Source organism: Pelobates fuscus, chromosome 4 (genome assembly GCF_036172605.1).
Source record: "Pelobates fuscus isolate aPelFus1 chromosome 4, aPelFus1.pri, whole genome shotgun sequence".
NCBI lineage: Eukaryota > Metazoa > Chordata > Amphibia > Anura > Pelobatidae > Pelobates > Pelobates fuscus.
In genome coordinates, this window is record NC_086320.1 from 266,410,410 (window position 1) to 266,424,911 (window position 14,502).

The window sequence follows — 14,502 nt, forward strand, 5'->3', positions numbered from 1 at the left end:
GCCCTTAAATAACCATAATCAGTCCTCCATCTAGTATGCAATTCTTACATAGTTGTAGCAGCTTTTCTTTAATGTAATTCTCAAGTTGCTTACCTCCAAGCTGGGATGACATTTTCCGACTACTTGACAAAACTACACAGCTCAGGCGCCTTTGGGTAACCAAGATGCAACGGTTCAGCCTGTCCAACATTTAAACTCTACTTAACCAATAGCCTAGTGTTGCATATTCCCTAAGTCTGTATAAGTCTATGATTCATGGCTTGTACTTTAAACCTATAGATTAGCAACAAATACTTTTTATACGTGTTATTAATTTTCTGGAAAGCTTGCTTAAAGGAACACTATAGTCACCTAAATTACTTCAGCTAAATAAAGCAGTTTTAGTGTATAGATCATTCTCCTGCAATTTCACTGTCATAATTCACTGTCATTTAGGAGTTAAATCACTTTGTTTCTGTTTATGCAGCCCTAGCCACACCTCCCCTGGCTGTGATTGACAGAGCCTGCATGAAAAAAAAAAAAAAACTGGTTTCACTTTCAAACAGATGTAATTTACCTTAAATAATTGTATCTCAATCTCTAAATTGAACTTTAATCACATACAGGGAGGCTCTTGCAGGGTCTAGCAAACTAAGACCATAGCAGGGGATAAGACAATCTTAATTAAACAGAACTTGCAATAAAGAAAGCCTAAATAGGGCTCTCTTTACAGGAAGTGTTTATGGAAGGCTGTGCAAGTCACATGCAGGGAGGTGTGACTAGGGTTCATAAACAAAGGGATTTAACTCCTAAATGGCAGAGGATTGAGCAGTGAGGCTGCAGGGGCATGTTCTATACACCAAAACTGCTTCATTAAGCTAAAGTTGTTCAGGTGACTATAGTGTCCCTTTAATATAAAATGAGGCTGCCATTCGTAGGGGATGTACTACTGTGTTAACGTGATCCCATCCTGTACAAATACCTTGCATCCCCTCTTCTTTATTCTGTACCCCATTGAACTCTTGCCTCAATAAAATAAAGATTGACAAAAAAAAAACACACAAAAAAAACTACACAGCTCAGTAGAGTTTACAAACATGAAAATACAGGATGAGAAAAATGTGATAGTTCATATGTCACACAATTAGTTTTGACACATATTTCTACATTAATTTTATGTTTGATTTACAAGAAAAACGTAATTTCCCCTTTCTATAATATGCTTTGTTGCTAGCTAATTGTGTTCCTTCCTTTTGTAGTTATATAATGAGATTACAGATTCACAGTGGAGATGGCAAATTACATTTATTTGTCTTGTGTTTACTCAAAGTGGGACAAGAACCTTGAGTCTTATTGTAGAACATTAATCAACTGCCTTAAGCTGGAGCTACATATTAATGGTTCTACTAAAGCCCCGAAAAGTGCTTGCTTTAACAGGTTTATTTTTGTTAAGTGTGTCTTATACAAAGTAATAAAATAAATAGCTCCAGTATGTAGTAATTATAATTAAGCAGCGAAACAACTAATTTAACCTTGAACATGATCTAAAAGTTTAAAACCCCTATTAAACTATCGCAAACAGCTCAGGTTTTCAAAATGAACCAGGGATAGTGCTGTAGTTGAGTTTTTACGTTATCCCTTTGTCAAGGCATCTGTCATCTACACCAAGTCATAACAAACAGCGCAGGAACTCCAGAAACATACCCATTAGCATAGCACATTTTCCATAAATTACATTTATAATGTAGACATGGTTTAAAATAATTGTATTTGCTTCCTTACATACTGACAGGATACATTGGGATCCAACAAGCAGAGTATATACATTAGTCTCCAACCAATCAGATCTCTTACTGGTCCTTAGAATTGGTGGGGGGAGATAAAATAAGGAAGCAATAAGCATATTTTATTAACATGTCTATGTAAGGGGAACCCAGAAGGCAGCAATACTATTATTCAAGCTCGGTAAGTAGTACAAAGATCAGGAATACCTATAAAATAATCAAGTCAAGACAATGAAGAGCAGGACCAATGATAACTAACAGGACAGAACCAAAATAATCAATTACAACGCTTTATTGAGTGCAAGAACTATGAAATGCTAACGAAAGTGGCAGACTGGATTTACATACAGGTCAACAAACGCCATCTACTTGCGTCAAAACAGCATTGCCAAAATGTGTGCTGATGCACAGTGATAATTGTTCTAGTAATGGGAAACTAGAAGGCTTGCCAATGAAACACCTTGAATGGCACAGATTTTCACAAGCAGTCGGCCACTTATTAGATACTGCAACAGATATATATATATATATATTGCTTTTTCTTTCTTTCAAAGTTCTGTTTTTTTGTTTTTTTTTTATGGCACAACAGAAACTCAGATCGCGTTTGTCCTGCAAAGAGACACGTTCATCTTACTGGGAACTGGCAGGATAAGTATGTTTGCATTTATTTATATTTAAGAAGCATACCCCAAATTTCTTTAGTTTCGTTTTAAGGGAACACTATAGTCAGCAGAACAACTACAGCTTAATTAAGTAGTTCTGGTGTCTAGTCCCTGTGTCTGCAGGCATTTTCATGTAAACACTGCCTTTTCAGACTGCCTAGTGACATCTCCAGTGACAGTTACTCGGACAGCCACAAGAGTTGCTTAATGGGTCAGTGTCCACATTCAGCATCTGGAGATGCTGAACTTTCCCCATAGAGATGCATAGATTCATCTCTATGTGGAGATGCCGATTGGCCAGTGCGGCGTTTGGCTCCACCCCACCTCCTTGGCTGAGAACATCAATTCTGATTATCTCAGCCAAGGAGGTGGATTGGGGCGAAGCCAACCTAATTAAGGGCTTGATTTTACACTATTTAAGGGAGAGACGGGGGTGGCCACCTTAATAGCGTTTTTAACACTATAGGGTCAGAAATACCCATGTTTGTATTCCTGACCCTATAGTGTTCATTTAAGTATGACAGCTGCGTCTACATCTCTATCCAAGTAATAGATCAGGAGTTAGTAGCATGTGGCACCATAGATGTTATGGATTACATCTCTGCTAATGCTTTGCCAGCATTATGGCTGTAGGAGCACTAGGGGAAATGTAGTCCACAACATCGGGAGCGCCAAAGGTTGCCTAAGCCTGTTATAGATCAAAGATGTCTGAGATAGGTCAAACAGTGGTAAAGTAAAATTGAAGAAAGGGCAACATCCATATAATTTGACACATAAGTCCAGTGGTATTAACATATGTGGGGGCATTTCTCCACATACCATAGCCACATAGGTGTCTACAAAACTTTTGGATTCTGGTTTGACAGGATTCACATCCATTTTACTTATTGTGTCAGACCGTATGCAGTCATCCCAGACATGTCACTGCAATTGCAACATTTCAATGCCTTTTCTTTGGGCTTTTACTCCCTTTATTTATATGGATTTACCATATTGCTGAATATCCAGTTATCCATTTTTTAGACAATCATACCATACTATCAGTCCCATTATGCACCTTGCACAGTTTAGATGCTCTTCCGGTGGATTTGTCTTGTCATCTTCATATTAAACAGATGTTATACAAATGTAAATATGTGTGTTACGGTGTAAGAGTTGTAGATTATAATTGTTTAGTACAGAAGTATTGTTATGTAACAAAAATATACAACAAACCAGAGTTCACAAAGATGTCTTGGAGGTTTCAGGAAAACTTCATGGGGTCCTGTGACAGACAGCATATTCATTTCGACACTTCAACAAATACATTCTTGTCTCAATACTGCATCCTAAAGACCTAGAAGCTGGGACTGGCTCATTGTGTCTAAACTGCAGGAACATGGCACAGGGCTCGCCTGTATTGTCTCTGTATGCCAACACAAATGCAGTTCTAGAAACCACCTAATTTCCCAAAATTCTTGCTCGATGTCAAACAACTTTACAGGAAGTACAAATCATAAAATATTTAAAACAAATACCCTCTGGAAGTCCTGTGTGTCCTATTACTCTGATAACGGGGAATTATGCCAGCTATATCTCTGCAATGTCTTGCAGCATGCTTCTGCAACTCACAAAGACATTACATCAGATCATGAAATGTGGGGTGACACATGCAAGGGCGTTTTATGAAACATAGTAAGGATAGATCAATAGACATTTTCTATATGCACATACACAGACTTTTTTTGTAAATCAATACCCATTTTTCTATTAACACGATGTGCATCTTTATAGTAACCAATTAACACAAAAAGATCAAAGAGAGGGGAAGTTAAGGCAGTCATACGTATCCAATATTCATAAGACCCCAGAAAAAATTAAGAATAAACTGTGCTCTGTTCTATTTTACACTTTCTCCATACACGAGTATTGAAAAGGTATAGGATGTACTAATAAATATAATCAACATATCAATGTCACAATACATTTTTTATATATAGACCAGCTTAAGTGATGCTTTTCAGTATATACACCAATATAAAGATAGCAATAAAGATAGCAATCCCAAACACTCAAATCTGAACAAATACCTCTACAAAAATAGCATGAATTACACTACCAATACAGAATTCCTGTATAATCACCAGTAATGAAACCTCATTACCATCTGCACAATCTTCATAGCACCAGTCCAGCGCATAGTAATCTTCTTCTATGAATTTCTGCATAGTCAGTATCCCTTATGTCAATGGTAAAGACTTTACACGTTTCTCTGAGGTCAGGTGAAGGGAAGCCAGGCCTGCCTGCATTCACCATATTCTAAAACACAGAAGAACTCATGGAATCCAGAGGCCATGCAACGATACATCCTCAAATGAACACAAGAGTGGAGAAAAAAAAAGCAAATAAAAAAAATGGATTCAGGAATCTGCAGTAGATGGGCCTGGCAGCATGCTCGGATAAGAAAAAAAAAAAAAAGAAAAAGAAAAAAGGGAGTTGACACAATTGTCCTATCAATAAGCACGGATGGTGACGTCTGGGGGCACACACCACCAACAATCGTCTCCTGCTCAGCCTTCCGCTCGGGTCTGTGCATATCACTTAGCCTAGTGGTTTCCATGGAGACAGGCTGTCCGAGAAATGATGCCGATGCAGGCAAGAACTCTTGCTGGAGCTGACTTTGGTGGAGCTGGTAGATAACTATGGAAAATTTGAAGTGTTTGAATAAAATGGAACACAGCTTGATTGCCAAGATCAGTCATTTGTTTTTGTAATCTATTGTACGAACCTGCATTTTATATAATATTACGGCAGGTCATTAATAGACTAAAACATGAATATTTAATGACTGATCGTTTGTCTGAATGTCTCTTTACAATTTTATATAAAGAATTATCACTGCAACTCCCACCACTCACATCAACGTTGAAGAGCTTGGCAAGATTTAACCCGTTCATAGCTAGAAAGGCAAGAACTAACTTTTGGCACCAAAAAGGTTAATAGTAAAATTGCACCGGTATAAAAAAAAAAAACCCGCCATATTATTACCTACTTCTTTAAAAAAAATTTTCTCTTTATTTATTTATTATTTCATTTAAAAAAAAGAACTGATATAAAATTATTACATATGAAAGATTTTGTTCCTTAGTTCCACAGAGGACAAGGTCATAACAGACATAAATTATTGGTGCAGGTCATGTGTGTTTTAATTCGTATAAAGTATTAACATGTTCTCCAGTGCTGCAGGATTGATAGGTACAACAACACATAGTTGGTTACATTACAAGTTTCAACATACTGAAACAGATGGTCTGGAGGGCCACAATTTACTGAGCCTGCAGTCTAACCGAACTAGAAATATGGTTAATACCACTCTGCCTTTCATTCACGAATGTCCAGATTAAGCAATAGCAAAGTTAAAAAGGCACAAAATCAAGAATATTCACAGGGGCAAACAAAGGGGAAGCTTATGAGCCCATATCCAGTGACATGACAGCTGACCGATTAGGAGGTTAGAGAAAAGGTGTTTTGAATTGCCCTGGCACAAGACTGGTGCAAAAATGTATATAACAAATTGCGAATGATCATTAGGAACAATCTAACCCAGGGGAAGGCAACTTTTGGCACTGCAGATTTTTTGTAGACTATATCTTTCCTGATGTTTTACCAGCATTATAGAAGATGTAGTCCACAACATCTGGAGTGCCAAAAGTTGCCTACACCTGGTGTATCACAACTGCGTGTTTTTGCAACCCTAAAATATTATCTCAAGGTACTATGTATATATATATATTTGTGGTCAGGGAAGAAGGCCGTATTGATGTGAACCTGGTGTGCCGAAACGGACGTACGGGTCGGCCTGTAAATAAAGAGGGCCAGCCAATTAATTGATTTCCTTTTTGGAGTGGTGGGTGGGGCAACCGGAAGGAACCAAGCACTGTCAGCAATGTATGGAGGTAAGTAGTGGGTTTATATAGGCCGGTTGTATATATACACACACACACACACACACATACATACATACATATATAAAAAGGTTACAAAATGTTCCCTCACAATCTTGAAAACCTATTTCAATTCTTAAGTCCTCCAGTTTGACAGATTTCTCAAACATAGACCAATGGGACAAATTCCTATCAAAATAAATAGAATTTCTGCTTGGCACAAGCTGGTACTTTCTGAATAGTAAGAGATCAAACCTACCTAAAAGTAGTCTGTGTCACCTACACTGCCCAAAGGAGGTGGGATCGCCCAAAGAATAAGCATGTCACCCTGGCATGCATTAACTGCCAATCAAAAAGGCTGGTCACCAATGGTAGAGCATGCAGAGAGTGCTGATAAGAGGGGGGAAAGAGGGGTGTGTGTGTTAAAGGTTTAGCAAAAGATACGCAGATTGACACGCTGATGCCCATGCAAATATACAGACACCCAGATACACATACATACATTTTGTAGCCACCCTCCTACCTTTAAAGGGCAGGAAGGTGACTCCAGTCGGCTGTTTGGAAAGTGACCATTCCTCCCAGCACTGACATCACAGGGGCCCAGTCGCGCTATTAAAGTGCAGCTGTGCTGACCAGGCTCCTGAGAACACATTGCCATCAGGTGGCCCTTACAGAATGGGCCACCAAATGGGCCCCTTCAGCATGCGGGCCCCGGTGCAGCCACACCGGCGGTAGTTCCACCGCTGTGTCACACATCTCTCTACATAGAGTTCTACACAATAGTCCTGGCTCTTTATACAGAAAATTGACTGACAGGTAAAAGGTAAAAGGAGGGTCTAAATCTTTATAAAGACTTAGTGGAAAATCTATACATTTGTTTGCAATTCTGTTATCCCAACTTAGAAAATAAATGTACACCTCTATGAATGCAAAATAATGTTGTAGCTACCATGATACATATAGAGGTTGAAACATATATATATATATATATATATATATATATATATATATATATAAATCAAAAAATAATAAGAAAAGAGAGAAAAGAAAGAAGGGAGAAACTAGGGATATTTACAAAATACACTCAAATTCATAGGTATCTGAAACCAGATAATAGGAGATGTGTAGGCAGTTTGGCCAGTTTTACATAAGCATACTCCTAGTATTGGGTATCCTTTCAACACTTATAGTTAAATTAATAGTGAAACGTCTTAAGAGTAACAGAGTATCTGCAAATTTAGTGATTCCCTGAAAATCAAATTGAGTGAGGTGATTGTATCAACCTGGATACCTTCTGGACCGGCTAAGGTCCGCGGGTGTGTGGCAGGAGGGGAGAGCTGTGCTGCTCCCCTCCGGCCTGTGTGTAGCGTGGCCCAGCGGTCTGTATGGAAGTGCCCCCTCCCCCTCCTGTCATAGGGGGGCCCCAAGAGGTGGATCCCTCCGGCGGGCGGCTGTATTGACAGGAGAGACGGCGAGGGGGCTGTGTACTCCCTGCTCTGCTCCCTCGCACGCCGTTTGCTGATGCCAGGAACCGGAATATGAAATCATATTCCTGCTCCCGGCATCAGTAGACGGCACAATGGAGCAGAGTAGGGAGAACACAGCTCCTTCGCCGTCTCTGCCGGGAACACAGCTATCTGCCGCACTGATGCCCCACTGGACCCCAGTGATAGACCAACGCTAGCTCTCTCCAGGCAGGGAAGGTGGGCTGACATTTTTAAATTTAAAAAATATGAATAATTTGTGTGTGTCTGGGAGTGTATGTGTGTATGAATGTGAGTGTGTGCATCTGTTAGTGTATGTGTGTGTCAGAGTATGTGTCTGAGTATGTGTATGTCTGAGTGTGTATATGAGTGCATGTGTGTCTGTTAGTGCATGTGTGAGTCTGTATGTGTGTGTATATCTTTGTATGTCTGCATGTATGTATGTATGCGTCTGTCTGCATGTGTGTGGGGGCGGGGACGTATGGGGTGGTAGGAAGATGTATGGGGGGGCCCCAGGGCAATGTTCCCACCGGGGCCCCGTGATTTCTAGTAACCTGTCATTACCCACTCTTTCTGGTTTGCAGGGCCTATTGAGGGTTACCTAATACACACATCTGCATGAAGAAGTAGTGAGAGAGGTCTATGTAAATCAGCGTCCACAAACCTCAACAGCTCACACTCACACTCCATAACATGAATGAACCAAAATGGTTATTAGTGTCTGAGAGGAGGTCTGAGATTACAGAAAATATGAATGAAAGTGGGATATTGTAATTTGTGATAGAGATATGATTGTGAGAAAGAGGGAGAACTATGGATGCTGAGGTTAGAGTAAATATATGTATATGATGTATTAATGGCTGGAAGGATAGAAATGGCTGTGAACGAAATAAGGAGGCTGAGTTATACACACTGTACAGATGTGATGCAAATAGGTTTGGACTTCTCATCTCACTTTTCTCGTTTTGCTCAAACAGATTAATTAAAATATTCATGACAATGTCCTTTTAAATTGGAATTCATGAGCTATTGCTCTATCACTGACCACTGTATATATGCAGTCTTTCCCATTGGCTAACAAATGTACCAATGGTAAAGTGTTAGATAAATGGACGGCTAAACCAGAAAAATAAAGAGATGTATATCTCCACAGCTGCTTGACAAGAATAAGCAAGTCAAAAGAGAACTGACCCAATTCTTCACTGCGCTTCTACAGTTTTTGTTTTTAGTACAGCTAATTTATGTATTGGTGTGAACACATTGGTTTCACTATATCTACTTCATTATTGTGGCATGTCACCTAAGCTCAGATGCACATTACTGGTTTTCTATGGCCACTTATTTGAAGCAACAAGAAATATCCAAGAATCAGTAAACAAACAATGGCCAAAGAAAGACTGTCGTAACAGTCTTGACATACTGGGACATGCAGTTCACGACATTGCAGCCCTAGAGGGATCTTCTTGAATAATTGCAATACGTCACTGCGATCCATGCAACAAGTTGAAAGGTCAAACAACAAATCTGAGGTTATTGAATGTCTCATGCAGAGACTGGTTATCAATTTACATTTGATGGAAAACTGGGACATTATTGGTGAGGACAGATGGTTATGGTCATACAAATCTGTAATGGCAACAGGGACTCTAAAACTCATGAGATATACCACAAGTGATACCATCTCACAGGGTGCCACACCTGGCACAAATGCCTACTGTGAGCACTCTCATTGGACTTGAGATATTGTTTACATTTCCGAATGACATGGAGTAGAATCAGATAATCAGTTTGCAGCATACTCACACCAGACACAAGATTAGTGATGGAGACCTTAAGACTTTTACTTAAGATCATGGTAGAATCAGTACCTAAAGATCTATGCCATCATTGTTTTAAAGCCTACATGGTCAAATTGCTGTTCATGGACATTACATTGGACCTCAACAAGCTTGTGTGTCATAATGGGAGTGGTAGTAAATAAATAACTGGATGGCCCCGGCTTGTCCTCATCTACTTTAAACTATTGCTTTCATATAACACTTCAACCAAGAGACCATTATAAAGTAAATAAAGATAAAACCTTGTATGATTCAATATTGGAATAAAAATGTAGAAACGTAAAGTGTGTATACATTATAAGGAAATATACCATCAACTTAACAGGTAGAATCAAATACAGGTGCCCCTTGTTTTGAGTCTCGTTTTAGGTTTTGCAATGTTTAATAAACACTGAAAACCCAGATAAATAGACATTTATTTCCAAGATTAGCTATGACCAGACAACTAATCCAATCATCCATAAATAAAGGTTGAGCCTTGTGGGAACTGTAGTTAAACCATCAAGTAATATTGACACCCAAATAACTGCAGTGACCTATTCAGATGGTAACAGGTGATTAAAAAGACAATGAAGACAGCATCTACTTACAGAAATATTTCAGGGTCTCTTCTATTTGCTCAGTAGTCAGGTCGATGTTGGCATCGGGAGAAATAAGAGGAGTTTGAAGCCAGTCGTCGTGGTCGTACCCATAGATGGTATCAGCTCTTAACTTGTAAAGTGGCAGCTGCTCCTCCAGCAGGCTGATGATTTCAACTTCTGGAAGGTCAGTACTGTTGCACACATCTAAAGAAACAAAATGCAATGCTTAATATCCTCAATACCAGCAACCTAAAGAACATGGTTTAAGAGACAGAAAAATGCACTACTGTAATTATAGATGTGGGTGTACACCTGAGAATTCAACAGATACTGCCAAGCCCACGGCAAGCTCTCCGGCCCTGCGTTGTTTTTTTTTTTAAAATTCTTTATTTTATTTGTGCATGGAGAATCACATATGGCATGTCACGCCACAGCAGCCTGAGCATGCGGAGTTAAACAAAGATTTGCGTTAATTAGGCAATGGAAAAAAATGTGCACATTTTTTTAAGGTTATGATTGCTTGACACACGTTGTACATAAACAAGCTTACTATAAACAGGTTGAGCATAAACGATTTCTGACTGCGTTGCCTTAGGTTACTGCATATTGGTAAATGGCCAAGTACACATGTCAACTGGAAAGGCTAAACAGTATGTCAAAAAGAGATTTACAATTTTAAATTAAAAGTTATAATAAGTAACACGTATGTCGATTATAAGCTGTTGCGTTGAAATTAATAAAACACATTAAATACAAGCTGAGTGATGTCTATAGCTATGGTACTCTTGTGGTTTGCAGGCTTCAGATATGGAGCATATAGTGCTCCTGAGGGGTATGACATCAATGTTTGTGTCATTAAAGCGTCATCACCGATAGTGAGTTTAAGCTGTACACAGGCTTGGACATTTGTCTCCAGAACATCAACACTAATATTGAGCTTATAACGTAAACAGGCTTAGTTAATTATGTAACTATGATGCTATAAAGTAGGTAATGTAACTTTAGCTTAGACATAGATTAATATCCCAAAGTTGCTTATGGTGTAAGCTGGTATACAGCTGAGTTATTTAGCAAAACATATACGCTTTTATGCTTTTATGTCTCTATGCTTTTATGCCGCTGGGCCAGCAGTCTCGATCCTGAGTCCCTGTGCAGTGACTTGTCTTGGCCTGCAGCCATATCCCAGAGTCAGTAAGTTAGCCAATGCCCTGGCTAGGCTTCTGTATTACATACGTGTATTGTCCATTGCGGTGAGCCATGCCTTTTGTCGAGAGCGAGGTACTCCCGGTGCCCCAGGCCTGTTCCAGGGCCTGCACCTTGCTGCCACAGACTTGGGTCTTCTTTGAGTCAAAGTGTTTCCCAGCCGGGAGTTTGCAGGGAGCTTTACCGTGTTGGTGTCGGCTTGTTGTTCCCTCCTGCATGTGTGGTCTGAGCTTCGGGGGTGTTCCCAGGGTGGCTCTAGGCCCAGGAAGGTGTAAGGTGGCGTGGTGTGCCTTTGATGTGGTCGGGTTGCCTTTGGTTCGGTTCATCTGCTCCGTTAGGTTGGTCCAGAATTTTTTGAAGGCTGCATCCAGTCTCGCTGCAAAGCGATTGAGTGAGTCAGTAAGGCCATGTTGATGTTTTACCAATGTTTGAGTCACTGGCGCATCCGCCATCTTGGGTGCCACTGCAAGGCATTCTGCTTGTCGTGTGGGCAGCTCACAACAACCTCGGAGGACCTTAGAGTGGGGCCCAGCGGGGACCGGGATGACCCCCACCGGCCCAGAGGGGGGGAAAGCGAGACCAAGGCTGCTTGCAAGTCGAGTAGTGGACAGGAGACCGGCCGCGCCTCCCGCCCGGTTTCTGTTAGTAGGCCGCAAGGCGCCCCTTTCACCACGGGTGTATTTCGCCATCGGGTTTTTACCGCAGTGTATTGCCTGCGTGTTTCCAAGTTGAGGTATGACCTTGATGGGTGAAATTTTGGGGCAGATTATCGTTTTTTTGGCGTAGATATGCTTTAGGGTTGAGGAGCTTCCTCACCCTGCGTCCTGTTCAGTCAGCAGCCAGGCTCCGCCACCCGGCCCTGCGTTGTTTTTAAAAACACAAACCAGTTATTGTTTTATTGAATTAAAGGACTCTCTTTGAGATCCCAACCCCTGTGTATCTTATCTAGTTCCCCACTTCTCTATAACCTTACAGCTTTTCACATATATGAGTAAATCCTAGGGCTGCACCATAATAATATTGGCATTAAAGAGGATTTAAAGGATCAGTTTAAACACAATATCAGATACAGCTCATTATTGTGGTTATGCTACTGTGAGTCTATGAGATCCAGCAACCAATGTGTTATCAAAGCATTCTGGAGCAGTACAACAAAATTCTGACTCGCCCTGGCACTCATAGCTTAGCCTTCTCTGCAGCTACTACTAATATAGTAGAAATTGCACATCTGAACTCTGAACATTACAAAGCTGTGGAACCATGAATCACCATTACAGGCTGAGAAAGTTAGAGGTGGGTTTGTCAGAACTCTCCTCGACCCTTTAATAGAAAACCAGAAAATGGTGCCCAATTACCCATGGTGCCACTACAAAGAGCTGTAATGGTTCTGGTGTTGGACCTCTAGGTAAGGAAACAAATATGCTTAGAAATGAGTTTGTGCAAATAAAATACTTGTGTTGTCCTAAATTATATCTTCCATTACATAAATGGTTAACAGGGTTATTCAAACTTTTAAGCCAAAATACATGTAAGTGACTTGAAGAATTTTCGAGTTTGGCTATTTAGGCCTTTGAAGTTTAAACCTTCACTTTGAATTCAACAATTCCCACTTTAGTTAATAACCATGTCAGACTTGGTTTCTCCGAGACCTATTATCAGGATCTAGTACAGAGAAGATTGAAAGGATACGGTCATGCAAGACAGAACAAAGGATCTTTTTAAAGTACATACAAGTCTATGTATGTAGAAAAAAACTATTTCAAAATAAGTCTCTTCCACATATCTGTCAATTCTTTGGCAGAAGTTCTGTGGCTAAGGATTGACTGACAAGCCGGTCTTTCTGCTCTCCACAGATAGCCAGTCCAGCCACTGAGAAAACCCAGTAGCCGACACTGCTAGCACTGGCTAGGGAGTATAAAAACGTATTGACATCACTTTATTTAGTCCCTAGATTGCGGGCAATTTAAGTCTGAGTGTCATCGTCATGGAGGAGGTTTGCCCTATAACAAAATATATCTAAACATCTTAACCTTTATCTATGTCATCTGCCTGCCTTGTTCCTTCAATTATTATGGAGGTCAGAGCCATAGTCTATTTGTGTATCTAGATGCGAAATACCTTAAGATTTATTCACAAACCCAGGTTTTTGAGTGACTTAATATATCTAATCATTTAAGAAGTGCCTTAAAATCCATCTCTTTAGGAAAGCTTATGGCCTCCCATAGTAACCTCTACCTCAAATATATGTCTCTTGCTCTCTTCTAAAGGGCAGCACTTTACTCTCTCCTCCAGCTTTGCTTCACTCCCGCCTTATTTGATTGCTATTTCCGGTCCTAATGTGTTTTAAACCCCACCTCCTATAGACTGTAAGCTTGTTTGAGCAGGGTCCTCTTCAATCTATCGTTCCTATACGTTTTCTTGTAATTGTGCTATTTATAGTTAAATCATCCTCTTATAATATTGTAAAGCTCTACGGAATCTGTTGCTGCTATATAAATGGCAATAATAATAATAATAATCTAGAACTCAAAACTAAAACACACTTGGCTTGAAACACAAGCAAATTAAGGAAAGAAAAACAAACCTGATTCACGTTAGAGCCATTTTCGCTTAATAGCGGTGGTCTGGAAACTAACTTGTTGTATTAGTGAGGTATGTACGGAGTTGTCCCAACCTATGTCACTGTGGTCTACACTTGTCATTAATAGTCTCTCAAGTTTGTCATTTCAGCTTTTATTGTTTTTTTTTTCTCTACATGGATCATTTACACAATTAGGCTGCAATTTCTTAGAAATAAGAATAAGACAACGGATGTGCCAAGTACAGTCGCATGGATAATGTTCTAACAACTCAAACCTCACATTAACTATTGTATACATAAATAAAATTATTCTTTAATTATTTCAAAACATTAAATAATAGCTCTAGCAAGTATGTGTGCATTAATAACATAGCAAATATTTGTGCACTGAGTCAGAGAGAACGTTGTATATAAAAAATGTAAAAAAAAGAATCCAACAGAATGTGCCAAAAAGGTTCGGTTTAAAG

The 14,502-nt window shown here is 39.7% G+C and overlaps 1 protein-coding gene across 6 annotated transcripts in view; it reads right to left on the minus strand.

Moving 5' to 3' along the window:
- TRAK1 (trafficking kinesin protein 1) overlaps positions 1–14,502 on the minus strand; it is a 126,032-nt gene that overhangs the window by 92,607 nt on the left and 18,923 nt on the right. For 5 of the 6 annotated variants that reach the window (XM_063452093.1, XM_063452091.1, XM_063452088.1 and 2 more), the window contains exon 2: positions 10,261–10,455. In XM_063452093.1, the coding sequence (XP_063308163.1) occupies positions 10,261–10,455 (195 nt within the window). Of the gene's footprint in view, positions 1–4,568; positions 4,857–10,260; positions 10,456–14,502 lie in introns of those variants that run through there. The other variant, XM_063452092.1, reaches the window with a different exon arrangement.